Genomic DNA, 12,693 nt, shown 5'->3' on the forward strand with positions numbered 1-12,693 from the left:
AAAATTTAAAAATGCCCACTTGCAAAAGTGTAAATATTTTTAAAAATAAATTTCTGTCTTATTTAAGCCACTGTCACTTTGAAATTTCTGTCACTCACAGCTGATAGTCTTGATTTTTTTTTGCTTTATTAAGCATCCTTTAACAAAAAAATTAGCATTTGTTAAAGCCCAACCTCTATTATCAATTCTTAAAAGTTATTATTCTCTGATGCCTACCTTAGTTTATAAGCCCTTAAAAACACTTTTACATTACAGACATGCAATAATCATGGAATAATGGGATAGAAAATTTGCTTTTTGTTTATTACATCAGATTAGCTGATATCATAAGGCAAATAAAATTGTAAGATAGTATTTGCCTGTTGATCTTCAAAGCCTACTGGCTTATTCTTTGGAAAAGCAATATTAAATAAGAGATAAATTTCTGAAAGAGCCAATAGGTGAGCTTTATGAATTGGATCTGGCTTAGTGGGTTGGTAAATACATTTTCAATAAAAATGTCATTTTGCTTGTTATTTCTCTATTGACTTATCTTATTGAGGAAGATTGACAATTAGTATTTTCTTAAAATTTTATTCAAATCCAAGGTAGTAAACATAGAGTGTAATAATGGTTTCAGGAGCAGATTTAGTGATTCATCACTTACATATGACATCCAGTGCTCATCCTAACAAGTGCCCCCCCTTAATGTCCATCACCTATTTAGCCCATCCCCCCACCCAGCACCCTCCTGCACCCCTCAGTTTGTTCTCTGTATTTGTGAGTCTCTTCTGGCTTGACTCCTTCTCTGTTTTTATCTTATTTTTCCTTCCCTTCCCCTATGTTCATCTGTTTTGTTTCTTTTCTTTAAATTTTTTTTTAATGCTTGTTTATTTTGAGTGAGAGAGAGAGAGAGAGAGCGCAAGCGGGGGTGGGGCAGAGAGAAAGTTGGGGGGAGAGACTCCCAAGAAGGCTCAATGCTGTCAGCACAGAGCCTGGCATGGATCTTGAACTCCAAACCATGAGAGCATGACCTGAACTGAAACCAAGAATTGGACGCTTAATGGACTGAGCCATCCAGGCACCCATATTCATCTATTTTGTTTCTTAAATTCCACATATGAGTGAAATCATGTGATATTTATCTTTCTCTGACTTATCTTGCTTATTATAATACATTCTAGTTCCATTCATGTTGTTGCAAATGGCAAGATTTCATTCTTTTTGATCGCCAACTAATATTCCATTGTGTGTATGTATATATATGTATATACAGTGTGTGTGTGTATGTGTGTATATATATATATATATATATATATATATATACACACATACACACACACACACACACACACACCCCGTATCTTCTTTATTCATTCATTCATCAGTCAATGGACATTTGGGCTCTTTCCATACTTTGGCTATTTTTGATAGTGCTGCTATAAACATCAGAGTGAATGTGCCTCTTCAAATATGCATTTTTGTATCCTTTGGATAAATACCAAGTAGTGCAATTGCTGGGTCATAGGGTGGTTTTATTTTTAATTTTTTGAGGAACCTCCATATTGTTCTCCACAGTGGCTGTACCAGTTTGCATTCCCACCAGGAGTGAAAAAGTGTTCCCCTTTCTCTGCATCCTTGCCAACATCTGTTGGTTTCCCGAGTTGTTCATTTTAGCCATCCTACAGGTATGAGGTAGGATCTCATTGTGGTTTTGATTTGTATTTCCCTGATGATGAGTGATGTTGTATTTCCCTGATGATGAGTGATGAGATGATGAGCATCTTTTCATGTGTCTGTTAGCCATCTAGATGTCTTCTTTGGAAAAGTGTCTGTTCATGTCTTTTGCCCATTTTTTCACTGAATTATTTGTTTTTTGGGGGATATTGAGTTTGATAAGTTCTGTACAGATTTTGGATATTAACCCTTTATCCGATATGTCATTTGAAAATATCTTCCCCCATTCCTTTGGTTGCCTTTTAGTTTTGTTGATTGTTTCCTTTACTGTGCAGAAGGTTTTGTCTTGCAGAAGGTTTGTCCCAATAGTTCATTTTTGCTTTTGTTTCTCTTGCCTCTGGAGACATGTCTAGTAAGAAGTTGCTGTGGCCTAGGTCAAAGAGGTTTTTACCTGTTTTCTTCTTTAGGATTTGATGGTTTTCTGTCTCACACTTAAGTATCTCATTTATTTTGAGTTTATTTTTGTGTATGGTATAAGAAAGTGGTCCAGGTTCATTCTTATGCATGCCACTGTCCAGTTTTCCCAACATCATTTGCTGAAGGGACTGCCTTTTTCCCATTGGATATTCTTTCCTGCTTTGTCAAAGATTAGTTGACCATATGTTTGTGGCTCCATTTCTAGTTTTTCTATTCTGTTCCATTGATCTGTTTGTCTGTTTTTGTGCAAGTACCATACTGTCTGAATAATTACAGCTTTGTAATATAGCTTGAAGTCCAGATTGTGATGCTTCCAGGTTTGGTTCTCTTTTTCAACATTACTTTGCCCATTTGGAGTCTTTTCTGATTCCATACAAATTTTAGAATTGTTTTTTATAGTTCTGTGAAGAATGCTGGTGTTGCATTGAATTTATAGATTGCTTTGGTTGTATAGACATTTTAACAATATTTGTTCTTCCTATCCATGAGCATTGAATTCTTTCCCATTTCTTTGTGTCTTCTTCAGATTCTTTCATGAGCTTTCTATCATTTTCAGGGTACAGATCTTTTATCTCTTTGGTTACTTTATTGCTAGGTATTTTATGGTTTTTGGTACAATTGTAAATTGGATTGGTTCCTTGATTTTCTCCTGCTTCATTACCGATATGTAGAAATGCAACCAATTTCTGTACATTGATTTTGTATCCTGTGACTTTGCTGAATTCATGTATCAGTTCTAGTAGTTTTTTGGTGGAGTCTTTGGGTTTTCCACGTAGAGTATCATGTCATCTGTGAAGAGTGAAAGTGTAATTTCTTCCTCTATGATATGGATGCCTTTTCTTTCTTTTTGTTGTCTGATTGCTGAGGCTAGGACTTCCAACAATATGTTGAGCAACAGTGGTGAGAGTGAACATCCCTGTCGTGTTCCTGACCTATCAGAAAGCTCACAGTATTTGCCCATTGAGGAGGATATTAGCTGAAGGTCTTTTGTATATGGCCTTTCTGATCTTGAGGTTTGTTCCTTCTATCCCTAACTTCTTGAGGATTTTTACAAAGAAAGGATGCTGTATTTTGTCAAATGCTTTTTCTGCTTCTGTTGACAGGATCATGTGGTTTTTATCCTTTCTTTTATTAATGTGATATATCACATTGATTGATTTGTTGATATTGAATCACCTTTGCAGCCCAGGAATAAATCCCACTTGATTGTGGTGAATAATTCTTTTAATGTATTGTTGGATTTTATTTGCTAGTATTTTGGTAAGAATTTTTGCAAATATGTGCATGAGGGAAATTGGTCTGTAATTCTCCTTTTTAGTGGGGTCTTTGACTGGTTTTGGAATCAAAATAATGCCTGTCTCCTAGAACGACTTTGGAAGTTTTCCTTCCTTTTATATTTTTTGGAACAGTTTCAAATGAATAGGTATTAACTCTTCTTAAAATGTTTGGTAGAATTTCCCTGGAAAGCTATCAAACCCTGAACTCTTGTTTGGTGGGAGATTTTTTTTTTTTAATTTTTTTTTTCAACGTTTATTTATTTTTGGGACAGAGAGAGACAGAGCATGAACGGGGGAGGGGCAGAGAGAGAGGGAGACACAGAATCGGAAACAGGCTCCAGGCTCTGAGCCATCAGCCCAGAGCCCGACGCGGGGCTCGAACTCACAGACTGCGAGATCGTGACCTGGCTGAAGTCGGACGCTTAACCGACTGCGCCACCCAGGCGCCCCTAGTGGGAGATTTTTGATTACTGGTTCAATTTCTTTACTGGTTATGTGTCTCTTCACATTTTCTACTTCTTCCTGTTTCAGTTTTAGTAGTTTATATGTTTCTGGGAATTTGTCCATTTCTTCCAGATTGCCCAATTTGTTGTCATATAATTGCTTATAATATTTTCTTATTACTGTTTGTATTTCTTTGGTGTTGGTTGTGATCTCTCCCCTTTCATTTGTGATTTAATTTATTTGGGTCCTTTCCTTTTCCTTTTTGATCAGTCTGGCTAGGGGTTTATCAATTTTGTTAATTCCTTCAATGAACAAGCTCCTGTTTTTATGGATGTGTCCTACTGTTTCTTTCTTTTTTTTTTTTTTATTTCAATACCATTGATTTCTGTTCTAATCATTATTATGTCCCTTCTTCTGGTTTTGGGCTTTATTTGTTGTTCTTTTCCCAGCTCCATTAGGTGTAACATTAGAATGTGTATTTGAGACCTTTATTCCTTCTTTAAGAAGGCCTAGATTGCTTTATACTTCCCTCTTATGACTGCCTTTGCTTCACACCAGAGGTTTTGGACTGCTGTGTTCTTGTTTTCATTGGCTTCCATGTACTTTTTAATTTCATCTTTAATTTCTTGGCTAACCTATTCATTCTTTAGTAGGATGTCTTTAATCTCCCAAGTATTCATGGTCTTTTCAATTTTTTTTTTTTTTGCTTGTGGTTGATTTCAAGTTTCATAGCATTATGGTCTGAAAATATGCATGGTATGATATTGATCTTTATTGTACTTGTTGAGGGCTGATTTGTGACCCAGTATGTGATCTATTCTGGAGAATGTTTCATGTGCACTTGAGAAAAATGTGCATTCTGCTGCTTTAGGATGGAATGTTCTAAATATATCTGTTAAGTCCATCTGGTCCAGTGTGTCATTCAAAGACATTATTTCCTTGTTGATTTTCTGCCTAGATGATCTGTTCATTGTAGTAAGTGGGGTATTGAAGTCCCCTACTATTATGGTATTAATGTCAATGAGTTTCTTTATGTTTGTGATTAATTGATTTATATATTTGCATGCTATCAAGTTGGGTGCATAAATATTTACAGTTGTTAGATCTTCTTGGTGGATAGACCTCTTAATTATGATATAATGCCCTTCTTCATCTTTTATTACAGTCTTTGTTCTAAAATCTAGTTTTTCTTTTTTTTTTTAAATTTTTTTTTCAACATTTATTTATTTTTGGGACAGAGAGAGACAGAGCATGAACGGGGGAGGGGCAGAGAGAGAGGGAGACACAGAATCGGAAACAGGCTCCAGGCTCTGAGCCATCAGCCCAGAGCCCGACGCGGGGCTCGAACTCACGGGCCGCGAGATCGTGACCTGGCTGAAGTCAGACGCTTAACCGACTGTGCCACCCAGGCGCCCCTAAAATCTAGTTTTTCTGATATAAGTGTGGCTACTCCAGCTTTCTTTTGACATCCATTAGCATGATAGATGGCTCTGCATCCCCTTACTTTCAATCTGCAGGTGTCTTTATGTCTAAAATGAGTCTTTTGCAGGCAGCATATAGACAGGTTGTGGTTTTTTTGCTTTTTGTTATTGTTGTTGTTTTTGTTTTTTTTAATACATCCTGATACCCTATGTCTTTTGATTGGAACATTTAGTACATTTACATTCAGAGTGATTATTCAAAGATATGAATTTAGTGCCATTGTGTCACCTGTAGAGTTGGTTCTCTGGTCCTTTCTAATCTTCTGGTCTTTGTCTTGTTTTGTTTTCTCCACTTGAAGAGTTCCCCTTAAAATTTCTTGCAGGGCTAGTTTAGTGGTCATGAACTTCTTTAATTTTTGTTTGGGAAACTCTATCTTTCCTTCTATTCTGAATGACAGCCTTGTTGGATAAAGAATTCTTGGCTGCATATTTTTCTGATTCAGCACGTTGAATACATCCTGACACTCCTTTCTGGCCTGACAAGTTTCTGTGGATAGGTCTGCTGCAAACCTTATCTGTCTTCCCTTGTAGGTTGAGGACTTTTTTCCCTTGCTGCCTTTGTAATTCTTTCCTTGTCTGTGTATTTAGTGAATTTGACTATGATATGCCTTGATGATGGTTAGTTTTTGTTGAATCTAATGGGAGTTCTCAGTGCTCCTTGGATTTTGATGTCTGTACCCTTTTCTTGATTAGGAAAGTTTCCAGCTATAGTTTGCTCATGTAAACCTTTTTCCCCTTTTTCTCTCTGTCTTCTCTGGGACTCCTATGATTCAAATGCTATTCATTTTTAATAAGCCACTGTGTTCTCTAAGTCTTGTATATTGATCTTTTTCCTTTGTTTCCCTCTTTTCTGCTTCATTATTTTCCATAATTTCATCTTCTATATCACTGACTAACTGTTCTATTTTGCCATCCTTGCTGTCATGGCATCCATTAGATTGAATCTTGGTTACAGCATGTTTAATTTTGGCATGACTAGCTTGTGGTTCTTTTATCTCCAAAGAAAGGGATTATCTGGTGTCATCTATGCTTTTTTTAACTCCAGCTAGTACTCTTATAATCGTGGTTTTAAATTCCAATTCAGACTTCTTACTTATATCAGTATTGATTAAATACATGGCTGTCATTTCTTCCTGTTCTTTCTTTTCTTTTAAATGTTTATTTATTTTTGATAGAGAGATAGAAAGGGGGGGGGTGACGGGCAGAGAGAGAGGGAGAATTTGAAGCAGGCTCCAGTCTCTGAACAATCAGCATGGAGCCTGCCACAGGGCTCAAACCCACAATCTGCGAGATCATGACCTGAGCTGAAGTTGGATGCTTAACCAACTCAGCCACCTAGATGCCCCCTTCCTGTTCTTTCATTTGGTGTGAATTCCTCCATCTTTTCATTTTGGAGGAAGAAAAAAAATTAATAAAATTAAAATTTAAAAATTAAAAAAAAAACACAAATAAATCAAATAAAGGATGCCAGATCCTAGGTGTGTTTTGGTCTGCTTGTTGAGAGCAACTTGACAGAATAGAGAAAAAAGAGAAAGGAAAAACCTAGTTAAAAAAAATTAAATACTAAAATAGGATAAAATAAAATGAAGAAAGTAAAATAGAATAAAACAATTAAAAAATAAGAACATAAAAATATTTTTTTTTCTTTTGGTATCCAAGAAAGGGAAAGAAAAGAAAGAAAAAAGAAAACAACCTGAGCAAAAACAGAAGTGAAGAAAACGAATAAATAAAGGAACCAGCAGACAGAATGAAAACTGAATGCAGTTACATCATTTCCCCTAGAAATGAAACTTTGAAGCACACTATAGTCTCTAAACTAATCAGCAGGTGGAAGGGATTTGTGCTGGTCTTTTGGAGGATGTACCACAGATGGGCAGGGCTTGGTGTAACAGCTCCCTTTTCCACTTGATGACACTGCATAGCTTATTGGGGTCAATCCCTGTGTGTATTCACACGCTAGAGGTGAAAATGGCTTCACCCAGTTCCTTACTCTTGGTGCAGGAATGCCACACCTTCACTGACCTGCGATCAGGCACCCCTCCTTTGTCTCAGGCCTCCGTCCATCCCACTTCTCCCCTATCCATGTCCAAGCTGTCTGCCTGCACCTCTCTCCAGAGTTTTATCTTAGATGGGATTGTGTGTCAAAACTCCACACTTTAGAGACCCCTGTGGCTTGGATGCATGCAAATTCTCTGGGGAAAGTTCTCACTGAGCAGTGGCTGGTGTTGGCTTGTCTCAGAAAATGTTTGCACGATGGCACAGCAGCAGAGGTTTATGGTAAACCACCCCACACAGCCCTCTGTGGTTTGGTTTTGGTGCCCTCTGGCATCTTTGTTCCAGTGTCAGTAAATGTGGCTTCTCTCCAGGGTCCACTGGGAATTTTGCTAGTGGGAAGGCCGTATGACCTCTAATAAATGCACTCCAAGCAGGGAAACTGCTTCTCGCTTTGTGGCACATGGACCCCTCAGTCCCTGATGCCTGCTACTGGGGATTAGCCCTGCTTCCTCACCAGAGCATCACCAGGCACTGAAATCTGAACCTTCAGACTCTGCACTCCACTGTTTATAGAATCCTGGTGCTATTGAAACTCTCTTCTTTCTCCCAAAGGTTTTGGGGAACAGGTTTCTTGTTCAGTCCACTGAGAGTGTTTTTACTCTTTCTCTCTTTCTCACCAGCTACTTTTGGTGGGAGTGCTTTTCTTGCATGATCCTGTTGTACTTTATTCTCTCCCTTTCTCTTTCTCTCTCTCTGTCCTCTCTCCATGAAAAGGGCTCCCTACCCTTCACAACTCTTCCTCCTTCACCTCTCCACAACCATGTACCTGCCAAGCTCTGGCTCAAGTTATGCAGATTGTTGCATTAAGCCTTAGATCTATTTCCAGGGTGGTCAAAATGGTTTGATGTTTGTCTAGCTGTGTTTCAGGGATGAGACAAGCTCGGGGTCCCTATACTACTCCACTATCTTAACCCCCAACCAGTATTTTTTAAAGCAATAAATTGTAAAAGCAATAAAAGCAGACTGGTATTTATAATTTAACTTAATGTGCCTAAAGAGGAAAAATCATTTTTTAAAAGATGAAATCCACTAGTTAGATCTATACCTCCTCATTATTATAAGGCATTTATTGAATACCTTCTGTGTGCAAAGAATTCTGGTAGGCTTTGGAATATGGAAGTCAAATTCTAAATAATTCAACCAGGCTGAAATGTGTTCAATGTAATGGTTGTATATTGCCTTAACAGAGTAGAGGGGAAATGTCCTAGCTATGTTATTAAATTGTAATTCTGAAGTGGTAAAGTAACAACTCACACTGCACCTATTTTTCTGAAAACTTGAGACAACTTAGTACTATAAATGTTTAAAAGCTCATTGATGAGCCAATGATAATAAAATTGGGAAGTATTAGTAATTAATACGATAGGTATATTTCCATTTTAGTTAGAAAGACTCTTTTGGAGACTGAATCTCTATCTCTGGAACTCTCTATTCAGAGCATAAATTGATTGAGCTGCAACTCTAGGTTTCTGCAGTGTGGTCAGTCTAATGGTATAAGGATCTAACATCACCTGGATTTCCATGATACTTCTCTTAAAGGTATCATGCAGACACTCTACTGTGATATGCTTGGCATTTTCTGCACTTTTCTTCCATCATCTAAATAATATTTTTAGTAATGGAACTCAAGACTTAATAACTTTCTTATCAGGTGATAGTAGTTTCTTTAAATCAAAACTGAACTCTCTAATCAAAATTCAAGTTTATAAATATTTTGGATGGATACCTTTTTAGGCCGACATGTAAATTCCAAATCTTTCTTTAGTCTTTGAAGCAATTATATACTTGTCAGAAGTAATTTTGTTTGCAAGATATTGGATCAGTAACCTGACTTGCTGAATGCAATGCACAATTATAAAACTTTTAAATAGGTAAAATTTTAGCTTTTATAGACATTTTATTTCTCTTTCAAAATATCAATTTATTTCTGATAAAGTAAGGAAATGATAAATGGAGATTAGTTCTAAATTACAAAACCTGAATCTAGTTTCAGGGATATTTCTTATTTAATTTTAGCATGTCATTTAACTTTTGGAAGTTTGTCTCTTAATTGATAAAATAGAGTGAAAATTATTTGCCATGGTTATACAACTTAGAGCTATTGTGGAGATAAAATATTGATTGTTAGAACACTTTGAAAACTTTAAAGCACTATCAAAAATGTTGTGTGTGAATGTGTGTGTATGCTTAAGTGATAAAAATTAATAAATCCTTATTTGGTTTGAGTCCTTATTATTTTTCAAGTGAAGGTTATCACTCTTTAGAAAGTTTGGGAAAAAAAACAGGGTATTGTGTTTGAGATTTTCTTTGAGTGACTTGAACAGAGCAAGGTATAACATTTAATTTACATTCTTGGAAAGACAGCAGCTGAAATCAACTCTGTCAGGACTCGAACATGGGCTCTGAAGAAACAATGGTATTGTACATTTGGTATTCCACACTTTCTGAAACCCTTTCAATCTTCAAGGATTTTATAAATGTCAACCAATTCATCCCAGTTTTGCTTCTTAATGTCCTGTGTAAAATTGGTGTGCCTTAGGGCTCCAAGTACATTGCCACATATGCATTGTTTCAAAATTAATTTCATACAGAGTCACACTCTCCAACATAAAAGAGACCTAAAGGTAAATGTTATTTATGAGGTCAAACTTAAATAACACCATGCATCTTTCATATGAGTGACTCAAACTCTGATTCAAGAAGATAGAAACATTGGCCAAAATTATTGCTCTGCATGGTAACCCAGAAAAATTCTACATCTTGTTTTTACGATTTTGCACTATGTTAGGATTCCCTGTATTGAATTATCTTTTAAACATATATGAAATAGAAATGCCACATTACTAATGCTTTTCAGGGGTGTCATTCAGAAAACACGAATGTACAAAATTAAAAAAAATAATGATAAATGTTATAAAAGTTCATGTCATTTTTTTAAAATGATTATTGGGATACAGTTGAAGAAATCTGACACGTCTGCCTCTCTTCCTTAGGCTTCTTTACCTGCAACAACTGACCTTCCAGAGTTTTTCATTGCTTCTTATAAATGGCCTGGATGGACTCATGGCCCATTGGATCAAAAAAATTGTGCTGCATCATGGGCATTTTCTACTGCAAGTAATAAAGTCATTTTGATTACTTCATTATAATTCTCCCATTGATTCAAGATTCTGGGAAAGTAGTTAAAAGATTTTTAAATTTAGAATATTTAAATGTTAACATTTGGTCAATTTATTTATTTTTTTTTCCTGAAATTTATTGACAAATTGGTTTCCATACAACACCCAGTGCTCATCCCAAAAGGTGCCCTCCTCAATATAAATAAAGTTTTATTCTGACCAGAGAAAGCAACTTGAAGATTATATAAATATCCATTTTCACTCTGAAAATTGGTCTTGATTTTTAGGGTATAATTTTAAATGGAGAATAAATCAAACGAACAACAAAGAAAAGTTTCCAAAATGTGTTTGTCCTTTGAGAGTTAAATCCACATGATAAGAGTAGAAGATACCTCTTTATTCATAGTATTATGGGTAATATTAATATGAACTTGCACATACCTACGTAATTCTCCTATTCTTTTCTCTTTATACAATTTGCAATAATATGCTTAATTATTAAACTACTCTGATGTAAGGAAACACTTCAGAACAAAATAATAATGGATTAAATAGGTTTTATCTCATTTGAGATAAAAGCAAATTTGTAGCTTCTGACTCTAAATTGATGAGTAGTTTCCAAATTAATGTTGCTGTTACTTCAAAAGTGTAAGGAATACTTCTTTTATAGCTACTTTCATATAAGTTCACAAGTCCAGTAAATCAATACTCAGATTAATTTCAAGATTTAGTCTCTGAATTTTCCTCAAAGGAGTGTTGGTTAGATTCCAGCAAATAACATAAGCCTAACGTGATGTTGGTTGGCTACTATCAAAGATCTTTATAAAACTATGTTCTAGGCTTTGAAGATGATTCCAAGAATTGTAAAAGCATTGTAAAATAAGAGCATAGGCTCTTAGAGAAGTCAGCTCTGAAGGGTCATACTCCTTGGGACAGAAAAGTACTGACAAATTGGTCCACATATCACTGCTTCATAGTATCAGTTAATTTGTTCTAGAAATGATGCCTTTGGCTAGGCTTACCTCTGGAGTGGCTCCATCTGTTAAGTCTATGCTACTTCCTACTCTAGAACAAATGCTCCCTGGATTTCTGATATTTGTCCTTGCTTGTTAGGGATCTGCATGGAGGACCTATTTGAGACTTGTTTCACATGGGTGGAAAAATATTTAATAGTATAAATATTTTATCATTTTATGTTCATGTGGTTCATGTATTACACCTCTTAGGTGATGTGTAAGAATTTTGCTTTAAATTTAAGTTAGACTGGAATTTCTGAAGATGTCTTAGAAAAGATATCGGTGGTTAGATAGTGACAGCAACTTGCTAGGCTGATTTGAATGGTGTATTTTGGTGTCCCCTAGTCACAGCCCCAGAGATGGGCTCAGGCCAGGGCTAACTCTGGATTTGTCCCCCTTCCTAATATACCAAAATACCAGGAAGAGGGTTTTCAACACTTTTGTGGTTTCAGATACAATGGTTTTATATCCTGTGTATTCAGTATGACAAATCAGGCACATGTTATTTATTTATTGTTTTGAGTGTGTTAAGCATAGCAAAGAGTAAACTAGGTTCTCTTAAAGATCTAGAAAATTATGACAGAAAATATAGTTACAATAAAAACGTGTTTTTGCAAAGAAGCTAAAAACTATAAAGTGGAATAAATAAGATATTTAAAAATAAACACATAGGAAACAATAGTTATGCAGCCAACAAAATTCAAGCAAGATTCAGAAGCTGAAGTGGTGAAGGAGTTTGGAATGGCAGGGGTGATACCTGTCACAGAGCAAATGTAGAGATAGAGTAAAATAAGCAGGGAAAATGATAGGGTGTCTCACGGGTAAAGGCCAATAAAAGTTTTCACAAGGAGGTGGAAAACAATTTGCTGAACTGAGCCATTCTTAAGTCTGACTTACTTTAACTATTTCAAGTTAATTTGTATTAAACATTCACTGAGGTTCAGAAATGTCTATATGAGGAACATACTGTGTCCAATTGGAATTCAAAATATTTATCCTTGAGTTGAAATCTACAGATTCATAGGGCTAGAAGGAATCTTAGAGGTCACATTTTTCAAGCCCCTGGTTTTATAAAATAGGCACAAATAGATAAAATGACCTACCCAATCTCAGAAATGATCCTGGAAGCCAGGTTACTGACTCCTTGACTACTGTTGTCAAAGTGTTC

At 36.0% G+C, this 12,693-nt stretch overlaps 1 protein-coding gene across 1 annotated transcript in view; it reads left to right on the forward strand.

Moving 5' to 3' along the window:
- Positions 1 to 12,693, forward strand: part of TINAG (tubulointerstitial nephritis antigen) — an 84,222-nt gene that overhangs the window by 20,720 nt on the left and 50,809 nt on the right. The window contains exon 5 of the mRNA XM_043591668.1: positions 10,384 to 10,507. Coding sequence (XP_043447603.1) covers positions 10,384 to 10,507 — 124 coding nt within the window. The remainder of the gene's footprint in view (positions 1 to 10,383; positions 10,508 to 12,693) is intronic.

Source organism: Prionailurus bengalensis, chromosome B2 (assembly GCF_016509475.1).
Source record: "Prionailurus bengalensis isolate Pbe53 chromosome B2, Fcat_Pben_1.1_paternal_pri, whole genome shotgun sequence".
In the NCBI taxonomy this organism is placed as follows: domain Eukaryota; kingdom Metazoa; phylum Chordata; class Mammalia; order Carnivora; family Felidae; genus Prionailurus; species Prionailurus bengalensis.